We start from the raw sequence: 20,523 nt of genomic DNA on the forward strand, positions 1-20,523 counted from the left end.
TCAAACCGGTCACCAGTCTCAATCTCAATCCCCAATCCAACCCAACACAAACACAATTTCACACACAACTCCAAAAATAATACAACCAAATTCAATTCCTATCCTCCACCCCCCCCCCTTTTAGCTAACCCCCTTTTCTCCCCACACATCCACCCCCCTACAAAGAGTACACATACAACATAACACCAACTGAATTTGTACATAGTCTCCTCTCCCCTCCCCCCCTTCTCATTTTGCCCAATCCCATTCCACCCATCCACCCAACAACAACTAACCCAAATGGTAATACAGTATACACTATGTTATTTAACCCCCTTCTTCCCTCCTATAATAACCAAATCCAATCCACTCTACCCCAATAAAAATGGCACCGAGAATCGAACAACAACCCTCCCCAAAAGGAGCAAGTATACAAGAACAATAAACCCCAAAACCCCCTTGCAAAAAAAACCCAGGGTATGTCCATCAAGAATGCCAGAAACAGAAAAAGAAAAAAAATTGGCTTCAATAATAATCCAAAAGACAACCTCCTGTCCCCTTACCTATGCTTTCAAAGCAGAAAAGGGACATGCTCCAAAAAAGCGTGGTGTTGCGCCGTTTTCCAATTGCAAAAATCCCTGCAATGGCAAATGCATTCATCCAAACATGGCTTCCAAAAAAAAACACCAACAAAAAAACCATAACACAATCCAACATGTTGTGTGTGTGTGTGTGTGTATGTCCTCGTTCAAACCATTAGGGCGTGGTCAGGGGGCTCACCTCACCTCGGTAGACAACCCCCTAAACCTCTCCTCAAAAACCCTCATCCTCTCCTCTTCAATCACCCTCTGCAGCCTCCTCGTCTCCCTCACCGCCTCCTCCCTCTGCTCCTGCAGGTTCATCACCTCAATCTGCGCAATGTTCATCCTCCCCACAACCTCTTGCATCTCGGCATCCGCCGCAGCAAGGGCACCCTCCAGCTCGGCCACGCGCCCCTTGAGCACCTCAACCTGCTGCGTCATGGTGCCGTCGCTGCCATCCAGCGAGTTGGCAGACCGCCTGATGTCTGGCCGGGCGGTGCCATAAGGCGAGAGAAGAGGCGTCGACATGCGGGGTGACTTGAGGTTGTTGGGCGAGGACACGCTGCGGAGGCTAAACATGGGCGACAGCGGCGACTTGGAGGGAAAGTGTCGTGGGCTGCGGAGAATGCCAGCATTGTCGCGAATGCGCTGGAGCTGGTGGCTGTGGGCGTCCTTGAGCATGGCCAGCTCTTCCTCGTGGCGGGCCACCCGCTCTTCAGCGCCCGTCTGGGCGTGGACGACCTGCTCCTCGAGCGCACGAAGGCGGCTTTGCATGCCGGCAATGCGCTCGGTGCTCAGTCTCTGCTCAGCCTCACCACGGGCAATGGTGGTGGCCAAACGGGAGCGCAGAGCAGCATTGACATCAAGCTGGGAGCGCACCTGCAGGGCAAGCTCCTCCACCCGACGGGCAGACTCTTGCAGCTGATCAGCAAGATCCTGCTCCACGGCAAACTGCTGCCTTTCCGAGGCTTGCATATTCTCGAGCCGAGTCTTGAAAGAGCTCGCCTCCGAGCGGGCATCCTCACGCTCCAACACGGCCGTCGAAAGCGACTGCTCCAGCCTCTGAATAGCAAGCTGCATCCTTTCATCCGAGCCGGCCGACTCCTCCAGCTGCTTGATTCTCTCCAACGCCTCGGCATACGCATCTTGCAGGTCCTTATACGCCTTTTCAAGAGAAGCCGACGTGACAGGCGCGACTCGCTCCTCGTGGCTGCCGCTGGCACGGAGCAGAGATTCCGGAACCAAGATGTCATTCTCCTTCAGCAAGATCCGAAGCGTGGCGATTTCCTCTTCGGCGCGGTCGAGATCCATCTTGAGCCCACCCAGCCCCTTTTCCACCTGCCACTTTTGCTCGATAGCCTCTTCTGCCCGGCGACGCAGCACATTAATCTCCTCGCGAAGGTTCGAGACGTCTCTTTCATAGCCAGCCTTCTTGGGGGAAGCCGTGAGCAACCGGTCCCGTTCCATTTCCAGCTGGCGAATCCGTTTGGCGTTCTCGCGGTTCTGGAGCTCCTGTCTTTCAAGCAAGCTCCTGAGCGCACTGTGCAGCGCATCACGCTGAGCCTCGACGTCCTTCAACCTGTCGGCAAGGACCTCTCTTGGCTCGGTAGACGCAGGACCAGGTCGCGTGCTGTTGGACCGGGAGAGAGACATGGGGCGGTTCTTGTTCTTGAGAGACCCGGCAGTGACCGATGCCGACCTTGACAGGGCCATAGACATGCGAGTGCCGGTCTGCTTGAGCTCGGCATTTTGGGACCGCAGAGCCTCGAGCTCCTGCTGCATTTTGGAGGTTTCCGAGTTGAGTGACCGGAGAGCCTCAATCTCCCGCCGCATCTGAGAAGCATCGGCAGTTTGCGACCTGAGAATCTCAATCTCCTGCTGCAGTCTGGAAGTGTCGGCATCCCGTGACCGAAGGGACTCAATCTCTTGCTGCATCTTGGACGTGTCGTAGGCAAGTCTGGCGTTTTCGGCAGCCTCGGCCTCCAACCCCTCGACACGCATGCGCAACTGAGGAACGATTTCATCGCGTAGGTTGTCCCGCTCGTTTGACGCCGTTTGAAGCTCGCTCTTGAGCGCCGCAAGCAGGTCCTCAAAGTTGCTCTTGGACTCCTTCTCCTCGGCAAGCCGACGAGTCAAATCCTCGCATGTAGCCTCCAGCTCCTTGACCCTGTCGCTCGCCTCAGTATTGCCCAGCTGGGCGACATCAACCTCGGATGCCTTTTGTTGCAATTCCTGTATTTGCTGATCCAACAGCCGTCGCATGGTGCGCTCCTCTTGGAGCTTGGTGGTGAGCTCCAGTCTGAGCTGGGCTCTCTCCTGTTCGGCCCTGCGCTGTACTTGCGACACCTCTTCCTTGGCGTGGTCATATTCGCTAAACCTGGCCGAGCTGTAGCCAGAGTCTGAGAAATAGTCGCTCGTTCTTCTGCCCGGCACCTGGGCACTGTTGACCTGCTCCTGCATCCTGTCAACGAGGTCCTCCAGATCCATCTCTCGCCGAATGGACGCGGCCAGTTCGGCGCCGATGGCCTTCAACTCGTCTTCCATCTCTTCGATCTGAACCAGCGATGTCGTGCTGTCTGCGGGTGTTTGTAGGTAAGATTCACAATACTGTATGGCGGGGCTGTGTAGGTCGTCATTGGAGTAGGCGGATGGGCTCTTTGGTGACAGTGGGACGTCATAAGGCTCAGACTCTGTCACGACAGTCACTGGATTCTGAGAGGCGGGTGACAATGCTCTGTCGTCCGAGAACTCTGTTACCGAGGAGCGTGACGGTGAAGCGGCCCAGCCGAAGAAGGCACCAAGCTTAGAGGACGCTGGCGATTTCGGTAGCGGCTTGTTAAGATTACTGTCTCTGGCAGTCCTGACGGGTGACTCTGGCACACTTTCAATGGGTGATCCGAGGTCCAGGTGTGGTGGTGGTTGTTTTCGTGAGATGAAGGACATGGTCTTGGTGTTGGTATTAACGTGTGTGGCGGGTTTGCCCTCGGCCTCTTGCTCCGGACCCGGAGAGTAGAGGTGGGTGTATTCGAACCGGTCGTAATCTGATTCCTGACTGGCTACACTGACCGTCCTAGCGCTAAGGCGGCCGTTTGGTTCGTGTGCGTGTGGTGTTTGAGAGGCGGCAGGGTTCCTTTCAACAATGTTTCGTAGCTGTACGTCTTCTTCCGCGCCGTCCTCTTGGGCGGCAGGAGATGATCTGTGAGAGAAAACCTGGTCAGTTCCATATTGCCACCACTTTACCCGGAATAAGGTGACGACGAGTCACGACATACAGGTGGCGGCTGCTGTCCAGGCTTGGGGCGCGTTCCACAACCCGCAGCGAGCTGGATGCTAGGAGATTGCTCTGGCCTGGAAACTCATACAGCGTTGGGCTGTCGAGCGAGACGGACCTGGCGAACCTCTGCTCCGGGCGTTGGAGGTCCTCATAGAGCTCGGGCAGACGCGGGGACGAGTACCGAGTGGCCAAAGGCGAGGCCGTCAGGGACAGAGGCTTCCTCTTGATGGGGCCGGCTATCTGGGCCAAGCTGAGGGACCGGCCGCCGCGAGGACTTGGGAGTGGCTGCTTGGGTAGCTGTTGGTCCGATGTCTCGCTCGGTCCAGGAGGCGAGATGGCCGAGCGTGGTGACTGGACTCTGGATGAAGCACTTGACGTGTCAGAGAGCCGCCTATGCTCGTGACGCTCAGGCTCGGGTGACTGAGGGGGAGGGTGGGAGAAGGTAGTTGGTGTGTGACCCCCTTCTTCAAAGGAGAAGCGATGTGCGTTGGGAGCAGCCATGGTGGTATACATAAGATGAGTTTGGAATCGATTTGCAACGCAAGAGTGCAACGGCGGATTCGACTAGAGAATCGGCACTTGGGGGGGTCCAATCTTCATGCTTGGCTTGGCCTGACCTGGATTGGCTCTAGGGGGAGAGTCGCAATTAACTGGGAAATGTCGAGGGGACTGGAAGTGACAGCGAGGAAAGGTCGTGAGAAAAAGGAGCATCACAAATTGGCGAATTGGCGCCCGGCTGCTTTGGGACATCCCTTCCGCTATACTGTGCTGTGGGGCCCCCTTCCATGCCAACCGTTCGCCTACAGGACCGGGATCCCTGGCACAACGCACCTCGGGCGCCCCCAATCACGGTCCAGAAGCAGGCAAGAGCGTTTGTTCCTTGCAGCTCAGGTGGTGCACGTCCCCCCCCTCCCCCCGATGCTCCCCAATCGCGGCGCCAATGCCGCCCCATTATCTTCTTATCCCCCGTGTACCCTGCGCAGCCGAGATGCAGGTACGGTTTGTGTCGCTGCAGAATACTCAATAAAAGGGAACTGATGTAGAAAGAACAAGGAGAAGCCTTCCCATCACCTATTGGCTTTTCCCTGAACTCAGGGGACATCCCGTCGAGTAAGGCCAGCAGTTCGTGATGAATCCAGCCAACCAATGAAGCAAACAGGGAATATCAAATCCAAATCTCCACACGGTGCATTGACGAATGAGACATGAACTCGCGATTGCCTCAAGGCTGGTGCTTCCTTCCTTTCTTCCCAGGTCCTTCCTTCCTAACCGCCGCCAGCCCATCAGCCTGCCACGTCCTGCCTATGATCCCATCCTTTTCTTCGGGTGCTTCGGAACAATTCTTCGTGGGTATTCAAGAGAATGCCGTCAACATCTGCATCTTATACCCCCCCCCCATCACCAGCGTCACGCTGAATGTGAATCTGCAATTTCGCGTCTGCGGAGCCAAAGACCTTCCCCCTTGGCCCTAAACACAGACCAGATCAGACCCTTCCTTTGCGGGGAAAAAACGGCCGACCACTCAGCCTGCTTGGCCTCATCGATGCACGACATCACCTACCTATGCCGTGCCTTGCATCGCACCATCATGGCGCCGGTGATACTCTGTCGGAGAAGAAATATTTGTCTCCTCTCGTCCCAATGCCGGTTCAAACCTGCGGTGTTCGGTTCAACGGGCGGTAATGCAAAGACTCGGAGAAACAGGCGAGGACGGACACCGATGTGTGTGTGTGCGACAGAATGACAACATCAAGAATTCCACTGCAACTGCAACTGCCAAAAAAAAAAAAAAGGAAAAAAAGGAAAAAAAGGAAAAAAAGGGAAAAAAAGAGGAAAAAAAAGAGAAAACAAAAGAGAGAAAAAAGAGAGAAAAAAGAAAAGAAAAAAAAGAAGAAGAAAAAGAAAAAAAAAAGAGGAAAAAAAGAGGAAAAAAGAAAAAAAGAAAAAAAGAAAAAAAGAAAAAAAGAAAAAAAGAAAAAACTTTCGGGCCTCTGACAATGGCCTGCCTGGACGGGGACGGACCCAGCCGCTCGGCCACGTTGCTGAAGAGCCTCTGGAGGCGAGGGCGGGTAAACGAGTTTGATCGTCGAAACGTTGTTTTCTTTGGATGTGGTTTGGAACTTCCGACCCACACAGCTATCAAAGCTCGGTGTGTACAAGAGCTTGTCACATCCAGATGATTACGGAGTTTTTGTTATTGTCTCTGGTTTTTGTGTCACTGCCACAGAGCCGCAGGTTTGACTCAGAATCGGACGAGAAAACTGCTTTCTGCATGCCGGTGTTTGGGGACAGTAGGAAGAAAAGACGACATCAAAACACAAAATAAATAGAGAGCAGGTATGTAAAATCCCAGAGAGTCGCCAAATACCCAGATTCCCATCCATGTATGTATATACCCAATCCTTCTAACCATAACCCAACCCCCTCCAGCCGCTGTGAACGCGAATGTCTCTTATATATGTTTCGTTATCCGTAGAATGCGAAACTCCAAGGCCCAGACAAAGGAAAAGAAAGGTCGTGGTGTAAAGCTCATGAAGTCGTAAGCAGGCATCTCTCTCAGCATCTCAACTAAACATGAAAGCCCAACCCCCTTGCTCGTCTCGCCGCCTCCGCTCCAGTACCTCTCATCCTCGGCCTCGCTCCGGCCATCCCCGGCGCCCATGGAGGAGGAGTTCCCCTCACCAACCCCGGATTTGCCCCCGTCATCATGGGCGGGTCTCTGTCTCCGGGTTCCGGTGCAGGCGCGGGTGGCTCCTCCGGGGCAGCGGGTGCAGGAGCAACTGGTGGTTCAGGCTGCCTGTTACGCCTCTGAAGATGAGGAAAGAGCCACGCTGCTCCAGGCATGCCAGGCACACCCTGTGGAGCAGCACCTGGGATATCGGCAGGAATGACCGGCCGGTGAAAGAACGGACGATGTGGAAGTCGCTGCCCGGTTGGATCTCGAAGGGTGCCATCATCGTTGAAGAGCTCGGCGCCGGGGAGAGGGCCTTCGGTGCAGCCTTCGTTGTGACGGCAGAGGAGAAGACCGGTGCCCTGGGCGTGAAAGTAAGAGGCGGTGCAGACATAGCACCATTCGTGACCGCAGTGGCCTGGGGAAAAAAAAATACCAGTCAGTTTCTATTATTTTCGTGGCTGAAGAGAGAAGAGAACCTACAGGTTATGTGATTACACCCAGCCGTTTTGTTTACTCTCCTCCCGCATTTGGGGCAATCCTTGGTCATCCCGGCCACTTCCCTTTCCGAGGCTTCCTCCTGTTCTTTTTTATCTTTTTGTCTCCTTCGGTATTGCTTGCATGTTTCCTCGGGATGGGAGACGTTGTGCTTGATACAGTGGCTGCCCTTGCACTTCCTGCAGTTAAAGGTAGGACACGCCTCCTGATCCCCAACCACACAACCATACTCACAGCCCACAGTGACGCACTGGACATACCCCTTCATCTGCTCCAGCGCATCCCTCAGCAACCACCGGTCATACCGCTCAAAAACCTCTCTTGTCGCGTACCGCTTGACATCGTGATGTCCCAGGATAGCTGAGCAGTCCGTGTCTGGACACTTCAGCCTCTTCCACCTCCCCGCCTCCATACTCTCCACCAACCACCGCCCCAAACACTCCTCGCAAAGCGGCGGCTTATGCCCCTTACACCCCCCAGCAACAACCCTAACCGGGAAATCCGTCACCCTCCTCCCCTCAACACAAACATCGCAGATCTCCGTCTCCCTCAACAACCACCCCTCCTCCCCAGCAAAAACTTCTGCTTCTTCCACCCCCCCAAACTCAACCTCGTAAACCCCACCCCAAACCACCCCTTCGGTCTCCCCCACCCTCCTCCCATCAAACCTCACCCTCAACCCCCCCGATCCCAACAACCCCTTCCTCGACAACCGACTCCTCCCCCTCCCCTCAGTGACGTTAACCAACCCCCCCGTCACAAAATTTGCTTTCAAATCCCTCACAGTCCACTTTCCCTCCCCACTCCCCGGATGAACAACATACCTCCTTCCCGCCCTCTCATTCCCCCACCCCTTCAGCCTCACCTCCACCCAACCCTCCCTGTGCCGGACATGAACCGCCAGATACCTCGTCAGCCACCTCTTCCCCAACTCCCGCAACACCCACCCCTCCCCCTGGAGGAACCCGTGAAACATCCCATCGTCGGCGTACAGCCTTATCCTTCTTGGCTCTTTAATCCCAAGGTAACCCGCTATTTGTCTCCTCACCTCCCCCACCGTTGCGCCGTCCTCTTCAATGAGTTTGTTGAGTTCCATCTTTTGGGTGTTGTTGATGCAAATGGAAAACTCCCATTTTGTTGTTGGGGGGGTATTGTTGTCGTTGTCATCCACGAGTCGGTACCAAACCGTCACCCGTGACGACCTGCCACGTGAAGACGGGATTTGGGCGCCGGTGTCTAGTTGTTTTCCCGAGGAGGTGAATAATTTGACCACGGCTTGTTTCTCAGACTTGAGTTCGTCTCGGATGAACCGCTCTACTCGGCCGACTGCCAACCCACCGGAAGAAGACCGGAACTGGAAGGAGAGCTTGAGGAAGGAGGGGTTGGAGTCGAGGAGGGGTTTGAGGTCTAGGGTTAGACGGGTTTTGGCTGGTTTGGTGGAGGTGGAGATTCTTGAGCCGGCTTTGGAGAGGGAGCGTTTCTTTCCTGGGGGGGTGCCGATGTTGCTGGAGGGGGATTTTTTGTGCTTGGGTTTGGGGGGACGGGGGCGGAAGAAGGGGTTGCGGTGGCGGGGGGAGGGCTTTTTGTTGAGGGGGATGTCGTAGACGTGGTCTGTGGAGGGGTTGGGGTTGGGGGGGTATTTATGTTTTGGTTTGGAAGATGGGTGGTGGTTGTGGGAGGATGATGATGGTGGGGGGGAGGGGTCTTGATGGTGGGAGCGGCGAGATCGGTGATGGTGGTGTGAGGAGGAGGAAGGTTGTTGTTGTTGTTGTTGATGATGATGATGGGGGCGGAAGAAGCGAGATAAAAAGCCGGAGGGGGTTGAGTTGCTTCTGCTTCTGCCGCCGCGGAGCTCGAGGGGGGGGTTTTGCTCTTCGGGCATTTTTGGAGGGTTGGGTGATGAATGAGTGTGAGAGAAGATGTATAAGTGGGAATGAGAGGTGGAGTGGTTGGTAAAAGGTGATGAAAAATGAAGGTAAAAATGATGTGGTTGATGAAAAGTGATTGTTGTGAACAGCCCCTCTTCAGAAGAGCTGCTGTCAAAAGTTGGCGGTGGTGGTGTGAGTGATAATGATAATGATGGTGGTGGTGGTGGCAAGGCTGTGAGTGGCCATCATGAAGAACAGTACCCAGGCAGCCGTGTCATTTCCTAGCAACGAGATGTCAATATTTGTATGGGAGAAACACAAGCTGCATAATCAAGCGTCAAGCCGTCAAGCCACGAGGACGGGGAGGGAGGGGGGACAAGACATACATACAGTATTTGATTTTTCTTCACGAAGAAAGATGGATGCCTTACCTTTTGAAAGCCCCAGATTGGGAATTGTTCGGATGGTGGAGAGCAAGGCTCGGTGGCATCCGATCCAATAGACGGTGAACACTGCAGACCACTGCAGCGGTGTCGTTTGTCAGCAGCCAATCAACCGAGAAGGGCTGCAGGAAAGGTGTGTTGTCAAAAGGACCAAGTACCTGGCTAGTCTGTTAGTATGGAGTCTCTCGGCCATCCATCCTCAGAGTGACACACAACACAAGTATCCACATCCACATCAAAGAAGCCGTTCCAGTTGTATAAAAATCTACAGGGAAAAAAAAGGGAAATAAAAACAATACACAGATACAACACAAAACTCCCCTGGGAACCCCCCCGTCAGCTCGCATCCGATGCCCTCTACCCTTCCGCTGCCACCTCAGCGGTCGTCCCAATCATCGCGCATGTAGTCGGTTTGACCTGGAACCTCGTGGAAATTCCACCACGAAAGACCACTTCCGAGTAGGACCTCGTCTATAGTATCGCTAACCCACCGCGGGTCGTCTTGGACTTCCCTGGCAGGGTCATCATACTCCCTATCCACAAATATCAGCTACCCCCCCCGGCCTCATCGCCGTCACAAACATCCTCCACCAGTTTATGATCCGAGTTGAAAAAGCTTCCTCAAGCCACACGCATCGTAGCCCTGCGGGCCGACGTAGCTCCTCAGACCTGCAATCACCAGCCTCCTCAGCTTCTTCCCCCTCATCGCCTTTGCAATCTTGGCCACAAAATGCATATCGGGGTAACCCCACGTCTCTTCCACATCTTCTATCGGGTCGCTCGGGTGGTTGGTCGGCGCACACAGGCCTCTCCAGTTCAGATAGACGTCCTCCAGGTTCGGCATGTCGTCCCACTCAATCTTGGACTGATTCGCCTTCTCCTTGGCGATCCACAATGCTAGTTCCCTTATGCGGTTGTTGAAAAGGGTCTTGTGGTCGGGGTTGTCTAGATACCACCTGGAAGCTTTCACATCGTTGAGCCAGTGAAGCCCAAACAAATCCCCCAGTCCCTTCGCGTCCCAGTGCGGATTCATTGTTGATCATCAGCCGCCGGATTCGCCTGTACATGTACGCCCGGTACACCGATTTATCCCGATCCCGATATGTGTCTCCTCCCGGCCACCGGGTCGGCTTGGGGGGATCAGCCTCCTTCTCCTAAACGGCCTCGCCCACCCGTCAAAAGACTACTCCAACTCCCTCTTGTCCCTCAAATTCGTTGGCCTCACCCACTCCACCGCCGCCGCATCCCTCCCCTCCCCAAACGGCACCACCAACCTCGGATCCTCCGCAAACCACAACCCCATTATATGATCCCCCCCTCCCCATGATCCCACCCCGCCCTCAGCAACCTCCCCGACCCCCTAGCCACAGGACAATCCTTCTCCCCGTCGTACTTGTCACGCTCATAGTCAGTCGCCACCCTCCTCATCTCAGTATGCTCCGGCACAACGTAAACATCCACCCTCTTCATCCTCAACTGCTCCTGCACCACCCGATCCTCCCCCAGCGAGCAAATCTCAAACCCGGGCGCGGAGGCGATCAAGCAGGCACTTTTCCATCTTCATCGTCTCGTTCGCAATCTGAAAACTCAACTCGGGCGGCAGCGTCCGTCTCATCCCGTCAAGGCCGGTTTGGTCGAGGACCTTGTCATGGTAATAAGCCTGCGCGGGGTCGCGCGCGGGGAGGAGGGGCGGCCGCCAGGGTCGGTGTATTCTAAACATGCGGCCATCCCTGGGATCCAAGCCTAGGGTCACGTTTGGGTCGAGCGGTTGCTCGCGAGGTAGAGAACGTACCCGAACAAGTACCGATCGTTGCAATCTATAACGGGGAACGACATGGCGTAAGTAAGGAGAACTCGCGTATAAAATGTCGATAAATGATATCGGTGTGGAATTCCTTTCCAAGCACTAAAACAAAATTGAGTCTGGGATGGTGGTGGTGAACGGCAAGCGTTCCCAGGCTTCCTGAGGGTTGTGGAAAATGGGCGGTTGTAGGCTGATATGTGATCCCCCTTTCCGGTCATCAATGGCAACAAAGATCACCCCCCCCCCCCCCCCCCCTTTTTTTTCATAGACCAGTCTCTTGTCAAATCCTATCTACCCACAACCCACCAACAAAGCCCGCCTCTACTTTCACATCCCAATTCGGTCGACTACTCCTTTGAACCATGGTGCACACATCGACAACAACATGGGTCCAGACAATCGCGCGCTTTGCCCGCGGGGCCTAAAAATCAAATGGATATATTTCTCCCTTTCATGTGCTCGCTCTCTGGCTCTCTCTCTCTCTCTCTCTCTCTCTCTCTCTCTCTCTCTCTCTCTCTCTCTCTCTCTCTCTCTCTCTCTCTCTCTCTCTCTCTCTCTCTCTCTCTCTCTGGTTACATATCATCAGCCGGATCATTCGTATTCTTCTCATGCAACATTAAGGTCCCTATAGGCCGGCTGATGCAAAATCAAAACAAAGCCTTTCTTCTGTCCAGAGGAAGAGAAAATCAATACAAGAACCACAAAAGATTCCACGATCGACCGCCGCCACACTCTTGACGCATAGACCAAGGGTATTGACTCTCATTACGCGGTATTATTCACCACCATAAGCTGCCGCTCAGCACTACCCGTCTCCTCACCACCGTGTAGCCCGTATTACTACTACGCTCAAAGAAGAGCAGCAGCAAAAACACCGGCAGCAACGGCAGCAATGCCGTTTCCAAAGTTGGTAGGAGCGGCAGCCTGAGAAGTCGACGTGCCGGGAGGGTTGGTCTGAGCGGCGCCCTGGGTGTTGGTAGGAGAAGTGGTGCTAGCCTCGTCCTCGTCCTCGTCGTTGCTGCCGCTGCCACTGGGGGTGGCGTCATTGGGGTCGAGGGTACCGCAGTGGTCCCTGATGTCGGTGGTGCACTTCCTCAGCTCGGAAGCGCTCCCACCTTGTCTCTCGGCGGTGCACTGGCTGAAGGCTTCCTCGCAGATGAACTGGGACAGGTTGGTCAGCGGCTAGTCAAGCGGGGCTCGTCCTGTCAAAGCAAAAAAGACTCACAGTAGGGAGGGTGTTGGCGTAGTAGTCAAGACCAGGAGTGGTGCCATTGGAGCAAAGGCATTCGTAAGTCAGGTCAGCAGGTTCGCAGTCGTTCTTTTGGAGGGAGCCGAAGCAGAGTAGGCCGCAGGAGTTGAACTGGGCAGTGCACCATCCGGCTGTCGCAGACGGTCAGTTTCATTTCTACTCGGTATGCAACAGTGGTTCAGGTTCAGTACGACATACATTTTGTGGAGGCCTCGACCTTGGTGATGTCGATGGTGAAGTTTTGGTTCTGGGAAACAACAACAGTGACCGCGGAGAGGGCGGCGAGGAGGATGGATTGACGCATGGCGAAGGTTGGACTTGTTTTTGGTTTGGTTTGTGTTGTTGTGACGGAGAGGGGGAGAGAGAAGAGAGAGGAAGCTTTCCACAAAATCGAGCGAGATGGATGCGGCGGGCGTCGCAAAGATAAGGCACGATCAAGGATGGATCTGGAGGTCGGTGGCAGGGGTACCCGTGGGAGGTGGAAAATGTGCCGTAATGCCACGAGCGCGGGGTTCCTAGTTCCTGTTGTGATGGAGTATCCGTTGTGGTATGGGGATAGCTTAATGGACTACCTGGTAATAAAGTGGAAGAGTGAAGAGAAGAGCACGAGAGAGAGAGAGAGCAAGATCGGGAGGAAACAGGCGCCATTTTGAGCAAGGGACGAAACATAGTGTTTGATTGCCCTGTGTTTTGGAGCTCGGCGCTGGAGTCGCCGGGAAGCAACCCTTTGGGGAAAATCAGAGGCGGGAAGGTGCCAGAGCTTCACGATGGCCGTGGGAAAATTGTGGCTGGTGAGCTCTTGATTGGCCGATCCGGTGTGGAAGCGGCAGGGAAAAGCCGATTTTGGTGCTTGGCGCTACTGCAGACAGCTCACTGCGCTGACCGTTCCCGTCGTTCCTGGCGCTGGTTGTCCTGGAGCCTGCCAGCTAGCTCTCTGGCCTGGCACCCACTGACACCTTGAACAGTCATCACAGCTAAGGTAGAGAGACGATCCGGGGAGACGTGCATTGGTTTTGTTGTGCATGTGCCACTCAGTGTTTATCGCCGCATTGCATCCAGGTCTCTTCTTTGCACGACATGACATGCTGTACACTACGGAGTATAGCATCTAAAAATTCTCCAAAATGCCGAGAGGACGCTTTCTTGAAGAATTTGCTGAGACCAAAACGCCGGCGGGCCAGCGCAAATTGAGCTCTCAGCCCGCAATGCCGAATGACGCAGGCTCACAGGAACTCGCGGGCTCTCCCGCCGGGGGGCGTGGATCAATTGGGTAGGTTGTGTGGTAGAAGGTACCTTGTAACAGACCTTTCAAGATTCATCACCATTTCCCTGTTTATCGTCTGTTCTTTTTGTTTGTTTCCCCTTCGCTTGAGCGCTTGCATAAAGACACAGAGGGTAACCATCCCTCCCCATCAACATGAGATGAACTTCTGACCTTGCGTCTTCCTGGAAGTCTCGGATATTGAAGCTCCAAATTCTTCTCCAGCACAGCGGAGCGGCATGGAGAAGCCCAAGAACCCAAGACCCGACCGATCACGCGCGATAAGCATTGAAGACGCTAAAATGGCCCCGCCCTCCACTTTCCTGCTCAGGAACACATGGGCCTTTTCGGCCAATCACAGCCGCGAATTGGAACAATGGTCGCTCCAGCATGTCTCTCCACGTCACAATTTCCGTGCGGTGTCAAAGAGAATCAGAGCCACATCTTCAACAAAGAGACGGTGTGGCTAGCCGTTGCTTGGGATATCAACATTCAACACCAACCTCCCGGTTCATGATGCATTCTGTCTGTCTGTCTGTTGCGGCCCAACGGATTATCCATACAGCATGTTTGTTGACTCGCTGTTACTACGGTCTGCTGTAACCATCCTCCTGCTGCCTTCGCATCGGACAACCTGCTCCTCTAAAGGTCGGCTTACATAATGCCACAGAAATATGCCAACCCTTATTGGCCGCGGACGCAACGTTCCAGCGACGAGACCTGGGACATGATGAGATGACACAGATCATGATTGGTTTCTCAAAGTTCCCTGAAGAGATCGGGTTTTGCTTGTGGGTATTCTCAAAAAATTGTACATGTTGGAATATTATAGCTCATAGCCTTCTTTGACAATATGTCGTCGGCGATGCCGCCTTGCCGAACAAATTCAATCCGAGCTCGGGAGCAGGGAGCCGATCCTTTGCGGTGATGTCCAACGTGCATTTCAGCCCTGGTACCCCTCTGATCCTCATAAGCCTCCGAAATTTCTGCCCATTTCGCTGTTGTGAAACTCTCCACCACACTCTCCAAACCATCTTTCACGATGTTGATATTGGCTCTGGTCGTCTTTGGCGTTTTCTGGCTTTACCGGTTCAACTCGGCCTTGAGATCAACCCCTGAGGAAGCCCGCAAATTCTCACCCAAGCGCTGGACAAAAGAGCAGGTGAAGGATGCCTATGAAAATGTCAAGAAAAACCCCGTCAACTTTCTCAAACATGTGCCCCCCGCTCAAGAGAGAAGATACATAATCGTCGGCGGCTCGGGTAAGTTCACCAAAAAAACCAAAACCTCAAATTATCGCACACAAAGGCTAACAGTCTAACCCAGGCCTTGTGGGTGGTGACATCGTCCTCCAGCTCCTCGAGCGAGGCCAATCCCCCTCCAGCATCCGCATCCTCGACTTCGCCCCCATCACCAGAGACGACATGCTCCCCAAGACCTCCGCCTGCGACTTTGTCCAAACAGACATCACCTCCATCCCCTCCGTTGAAGCCGCCTTCTCCAAACCCTGGCCCCCCTCCGTCTCCCACCTCCCCCTCACGGTCTTCCACACCGCAGCCGTGATCCGCCCCCAAGAACGTCACCCCCTCCTCTACTCCCGCGTCAGCCGCGTCAACCGCGACGGCGCCATCATCGTCCTCAACACAGCCAAAAAGCAGCACCACAACTGCGACATCTTCATCGCCACCTCTTCAGGTTCAGTCAGCATAACCCCCACCCGCTTCATCCCAACCTGGCCCTGGCAGTCCCATCCCGCCGGCTACTTCCAGCTCTGCAACGAATCCGACTTTGACCTCCCCCTCCGCCCCCACTCCCACTTCTTCGCCAACTACGCCCGCTCCAAAGCCGAAGCCGAGAGGGCAATCTGCTCCGCCAACACAGCCAACTTCCGAACCGGCTGCCTCCGCCCGGGAAACGCAATCTACGGCCAAAAGACCGACCCCTTGGTTGGGAACATCCTCCGGGAGGGGGAGTACATCGCCTTTACTCCCCAGGTGATCCAGTCATTTGTCTACTCCCGCAACGTCTCGTTGGCGCACCTCCAGTTCGAAGCCGCGCTCCTGCCATCCCCCTCTGGTACCGCCCCCCCGGCGTGTGCAGGGAGACCGTTCGTCATAACAGACGCCGGACCACCCATCACCTTCCGTGACATGGCCCTAGCATGCGAGACGCTCTCCGATGCCAAGTTCGCTTACTCTGAGGCTTCGCCCCTCATCATCCACGCTATCGCTCACGTTATGGAATTCTGGTCGTTGCTCTTGGCAAGAGCCCCGTTTTTGACGAGGTGGTTTGGGTGGAAAGAGGCAAAGGGACCGATCAGTATGCTCCAGCCTGCGGTGTTGAATGTGGGGATTCACTCCGTGGTGGATGACAGCAAGGCCAGGAGGAGGGTGGAGGAGGGGGGGATAGGGTACACGCCTGTGGCGAGCACACTGGAGGGGATCTCGATGCAGATTTCGGAGTTTAATGAGGATGTGAGGGCGGGGAGGATCAAGGGGGTGGGGTTGAGGGAGGGAAAAAAGATGGCAATGGTTGCTGAGGAGGCGGGGGCTCTTGCTTCGTAAGGGGGGGTTGTGAGGAGGTGGTTGATATATATATATATCGGAGTGACAACTTGGTCAGGTTGCCAATGCCGTGAGTTTTTGGCAACGAGGTAGGTAGGGAGGGTGAAACAGACAGTCGAACAAAAACTTGGCCAACGTCACCCGGTTGGAGAAAAAAGTATAAAAGGTGAACAGCCTTACAGAGATTAACTGTGTCATATCCAATCTTGCCCTCTCTGTCTGTCTCGCGTGGGAAGCGTAGCACACACAGTCTCCCGACACCACACCTCTGTTCAACTCGAACCCAACCATAGAAACAGACGACGAAAAGAAATAAATGTAATTCAATCCAACTGAGCGCGCCATCCCATCCAAAATGGTGCCTGGTTAATATGTCCCGTGGTATCAAGATAAAATGACCCCCTAAACGCCCATCCTTCCATCCAAAGTAACGCCAGAAACAATGCTAAACAATAACTCAACGCAAAACTCAGCGCAAAAATCCAGAAATCAACAATACGCCTCGGTAGTTTCAGAACCCCCAAGACCCAAGACTGCGCAACCCAAACTCAAGAAGTAGGAGCCCTCTCCGCCCTAGGCAAAACCCTCCCCTCCTCATCCCTCGCCTTCCCCTTCCCCTTGGTAACCGTCATCCCGTGTTCCTCCTCCTCCCTCCTCCCCTCCTGCCCAACCAACCTAGGCACCTCATCACTCCCCCTCAGCATCCTACTCCCCTCTCCATAGTACTCATCCCCACTCTCCTCCCCTCCAACAAACCCCCCCCCACCACCACCTCTATTATGCGTCTCAAAATCCGGCGCCTCAATCCACTCCCTCGGCACAACACAAGGCAGCGCAACCCCAATATTCGCCGCCCTGTTCAACCACCCCGGCCCCGGCCTCCCCGTCAACTTCTCGCACAGATAACTCGTGAAATGGTTACAATTCTTGGTCAGCAAATTATACGACGTGCCCAAAAACTCCTCCGACGCCCTCCGGATGATGGAGTCAATCTCGGCTTCGGTGGCCAGGGTGAAACCGTGGAGGATCTCGGTGCGAAAGGTTCCCCCGGGGGGCAGGGTGAGGGGTTTGGTCCAGTAGACGCCTGTGAGGCCGGGGCGGTCGTGACCGCCGTAGGCGTATTCTTTGTTGTTGAGGACGACGCCTGAGTGGAGGAGGGAGGTTCCCAGGGCCCAGAGGGTGTTGGAGAGTTTTCCCGGGGGTAAGAGGTCGTAGACATGGATAGTGATTTCGGTTTTTTGGAGGGAGAGGGTGGAGCGGTGGGAGGGGCGGGAGGGGCGGGCTGGGGGGCGGGTTGAGGATGGCATTTTCTTGGTGGTTTTGATGATAGTGACTGTGATGGATGGATGGGTTGATGGTTCAAGAGGTATTAGGTTTGAAAAGCGAGCAAGACTTGGGTGGTGGAGGTCAATAATGTGGCTGCGCAAGTGTAGGTCCGGATAGCTGCGATAGGCAACACTAGGTTGGTGAGGAATGGCAGAACAAAGAGCTGCTGCGCAAACTGATTTCTGATAGCGAGGATGCCGCGACTAGGATCGGGGTTGTGAGGGGTGCATTCCGCAGGTGTTTGTGGGTTTATGATGATGAAGATGGAGATAGTTTCGGTCTAATCGTAGTCAAGACACACAAGGCAATTGTGCTGTGCGAAGAGTGATGCATCAGAAACACTTTCCAGGTGACTGCCCGCTGCTGCAGATGATGGATGGATGTCTTTCGCATCCGGCGGGCGCGGGCAGCTTATCCTTCCAGAAGACCCCACTCTGACGCTCGCGACTCGGCTAGCCCCACCCCGTCAGAGCCGGAACGCACAGTCAGGTCCCGAGGTGGCCCAAGCGCTCTCGAAAAGCTCCCCAGGTCGGCCAATCGATTCTCCAGAGCCAGACTTACCCCACTGAGATGGATCATTTTCATTGAAATTTCTGCGCTGTGGTGCCCTGATCGTTGCTGGTGCTTTTAAAACTCCAAAAACCTTCAAGAAATTGAAGAAAAAAAGAAAACCGGCGACCAGAATATCAAGCGATCGCTGGGAAGCCCAACAAACCAAAACAAAAACTTGCCTTGAGCACAGCCTTGTCGTTCACTCTTTCAGGGCTCCTTTTATATCCAAAGCCTCAACTACGCGCGGCTCGTGGCACTCTTGGGTGGCCCACGAGCAAGTCACAACGGCGTCCCTTATTGGCAGTTCATTCTTCTCTTCTCCATTACCCCTCCTTCGACCCCTCGCAGCTAGCTCTGCATTTTTCAAAAAGCCAGTGCTTGATTGCACTTTCATCTACCTTTCTACTCGTCAGTACAGCAAAAAAAGAGGTCCAGCCAGAATGCCCCCAAAAAAGGCCGTCGAGGAGAAGAAGGTCCTCTTGGGCCGTCCTGGTAACAACCTGAAGAGTGGTATTGTGGGTTCTTTTTTTTCCTTTTTTTTCCCTCCTTCCCTCCTTCTCCCCACTCCCTCCCTCCCTAAGCTCATATAGATAGTTCTTGCTAACCTTTTCTCTCCCTTCTATCAGGTCGGGTTGGCGAACGTCGGCAAGTCCACGCTCTTCCAGGCCATCACCAAGTGCAACCTGGGTAACCCCGCAGTACGCATCGAACGGATTCGATCCTGAAGGGACTGGCGATGCTGATACAAGCCGCAGAACTTCCCCTATGCTACCATTGACCCAGAGGAGGCCCGCGTCATCGTCCCTGATGAGCGCTATGACTGGCTTTGCGAGAAGTACAAGCCTAAGTCGCGCGTCCCTGCCAACCTCACAGTCTACGACATCGCTGGTTTGACCCGTGGTGCCTCAACAGGAGCCGGTCTCGGCAACGCCTTCTTGTCGCACATTCGCGCCGTCGATGCCATCTTCCAGGTCGTTCGTTGCTTCGATGATGCCGAGATTATCCACGTCGAGGGTGATGTCAACCCAACACGTGATCTCGATATCATCAGCGAGGAGCTGAGACTCAAGGACATTGAGTTCGTTGAGAAGGCCCTCGAGAACCAGAAGAAGAAGACCCGCCAGGGTGGTCAGAGTCTTCAGATGAAGCAGTGGAAGGAGGAGGAGGCCACGATCGAGAAGATCTTGGCCCATCTCAGGGACGGCAAGGAGGTCCGCAAGGGCACCTGGGGTCCCAAGGAGGTATGTGCTTGCTTTTTGTTTTTGATCCATTCCTTCCCGTGGTTCCATGATGATAAAGGGTCCGTGACCCGAACTTTAAACCCAGCTCGTCGAATGTCTTTTTGGCATACTGAGAGTAACTTTAAATCTGAACGATATCACACATTCCAACTTGACACATGATCTTCTTTGGGGAAGTTGATGCTAATAGAGTCAACAGATTGAGGTCATCAATCCTCTGTTTCTCCTGACGGCCAAGCCTGTCGTGTACCTTGTCAACCTTTCCGAGAAGGACTACATCCGCAAGAAGAACAAGTATCTTCCCGGTGTTGCCAAGTGGATCCAGGACAACGCTCCTGGTGATCCCATCATCCCCATCTCCGTCGCTTTCGAGGAGCGCCTGACCCGCTTCGAGACTGACGAGGAGGTTGCTGAGGAGGAGAAGAAGGTCGGCGCCCAGTCGGCTCTTCCCAAGCTCATTGTCACCATGCGCAAGGCCCTCGATCTCGGCAGCTTCTTCACTGTCGGCCCCGATGAGGTTCGCCAGTGGACTCTCCGCAACGGCACCAAGGCGCCCCAGGCGGCTGGTGTTATCCACACTGACTTTGAGAAGACCTTCATCCAGGCCATCGTCTTCAAGTACGCCGACCTCAAGGAGCTCGGTGACGAAGCCGAGGTCAGATCCAAGGGGAAGATCATGACCAAGGGCAAGGACTACATCGTCGAGGACGGTGATATCCTGCACTTCAAGGCCGGTGCCGCCAAGAGCTAAGCTCTAAGCTCACATTAAAATTAATGATATGAAGTTTATGAGAAATGAGTAAGCAGCCTGTCGTGTAAAATACTTGGGCATCATGTCACTGAAGCTCAGGCAAGATCCTGAGAGGAGCGAGTCTGAAAAGAGGCTACATGCGTGAGCTGAGAGCTGCCATTCAGTGTCGCCTGTATCATTTCATTGTGTGGTAAGAATTGGGGGAACACAGCCTTGCTGCCTTGAAAACAATTGCGCAGAGCATAGAAGAGCAGAATAAAAAAAACCCAATAAAAAAGTGTGAAATGATCTTCTTGACTTCTTCAGCATGACTGACCGAGTGTTGATATGTGACCCCCACTTGAGTGTTTGCTTGCCGGGAGATCGCCGGAGTGGCCACAAGGGGCGGGAGCTGTCGCTGCGGTTGGTGCCACCTGCTGCTTGCTGTACGTAGCGCCAAGCCGTCAGGGATGCCACTGTTC

General features: G+C 54.4%; 6 protein-coding genes across 6 annotated transcripts; 2 read left to right on the top strand and 4 right to left on the bottom strand.

The window, feature by feature from the left end:
- Positions 1–236: 236 nt before the first annotated feature.
- QC764_109890 (uncharacterized protein) lies at positions 237–4,565 on the bottom strand. Its single transcript, XM_062942257.1, has 2 exons — positions 3,833–4,565; positions 237–3,756 (listed from the first exon to the last, which is right to left on the bottom strand). Exons 1-2 carry the CDS (start codon positions 4,345–4,347, stop codon positions 756–758), a joined length of 3,516 nt encoding a protein of 1,171 aa, XP_062805191.1. The 5' UTR covers positions 4,348–4,565; the 3' UTR covers positions 237–755.
- A 1,652-nt stretch (positions 4,566–6,217) lies between these two features.
- QC764_109900 (uncharacterized protein) lies at positions 6,218–8,885 on the bottom strand (the record flags this gene model as incomplete). The annotated part of the gene is made up of 2 exons (XM_062942258.1): positions 6,218–6,923; positions 6,989–8,885. 2 exons carry the CDS (start codon positions 8,883–8,885, stop codon positions 6,403–6,405), a joined length of 2,418 nt encoding a protein of 805 aa, XP_062805192.1. The 3' UTR covers positions 6,218–6,402.
- Positions 8,886–11,624: 2,739 nt separating this feature from the next.
- On the bottom strand, positions 11,625–13,292 carry QC764_109910 (uncharacterized protein). Its single transcript, XM_062942259.1, has 3 exons — positions 12,566–13,292; positions 12,344–12,498; positions 11,625–12,279 (listed from the first exon to the last, which is right to left on the bottom strand). Exons 1-3 carry the CDS (start codon positions 12,669–12,671, stop codon positions 11,968–11,970), a joined length of 573 nt encoding a protein of 190 aa, XP_062805193.1. The 5' UTR covers positions 12,672–13,292; the 3' UTR covers positions 11,625–11,967.
- A 457-nt stretch (positions 13,293–13,749) lies between these two features.
- QC764_109920 (uncharacterized protein) lies at positions 13,750–16,494 on the top strand. Its single transcript, XM_062942260.1, has 2 exons — positions 13,750–14,890; positions 14,955–16,494. Exons 1-2 carry the CDS (start codon positions 14,671–14,673, stop codon positions 16,190–16,192), a joined length of 1,458 nt encoding a protein of 485 aa, XP_062805194.1. The 5' UTR covers positions 13,750–14,670; the 3' UTR covers positions 16,193–16,494.
- Positions 16,495–16,740: 246 nt separating this feature from the next.
- QC764_109930 (uncharacterized protein) lies at positions 16,741–17,499 on the bottom strand (the record flags this gene model as incomplete). The annotated part of the gene is made up of 1 exon (XM_062942261.1): positions 16,741–17,499. The coding sequence occupies one exon, from the start codon at positions 17,497–17,499 to the stop codon at positions 16,741–16,743; it is 759 nt and encodes a 252-aa protein (XP_062805195.1).
- A 591-nt stretch (positions 17,500–18,090) lies between these two features.
- Positions 18,091–20,422, top strand: OLA1 (Obg-like ATPase). Its single transcript, XM_062942262.1, has 4 exons — positions 18,091–18,585; positions 18,697–18,768; positions 18,826–19,311; positions 19,511–20,422. Exons 1-4 carry the CDS (start codon positions 18,511–18,513, stop codon positions 20,060–20,062), a joined length of 1,185 nt encoding a protein of 394 aa, XP_062805196.1. The 5' UTR covers positions 18,091–18,510; the 3' UTR covers positions 20,063–20,422.
- Positions 20,423–20,523: the final 101 nt, after the last annotated feature.

This window comes from Podospora pseudoanserina, chromosome 1 (assembly GCF_035222485.1).
Source record: "Podospora pseudoanserina strain CBS 124.78 chromosome 1, whole genome shotgun sequence".
In the NCBI taxonomy this organism is placed as follows: Eukaryota; Fungi; Ascomycota; class Sordariomycetes; order Sordariales; family Podosporaceae; genus Podospora; species Podospora pseudoanserina.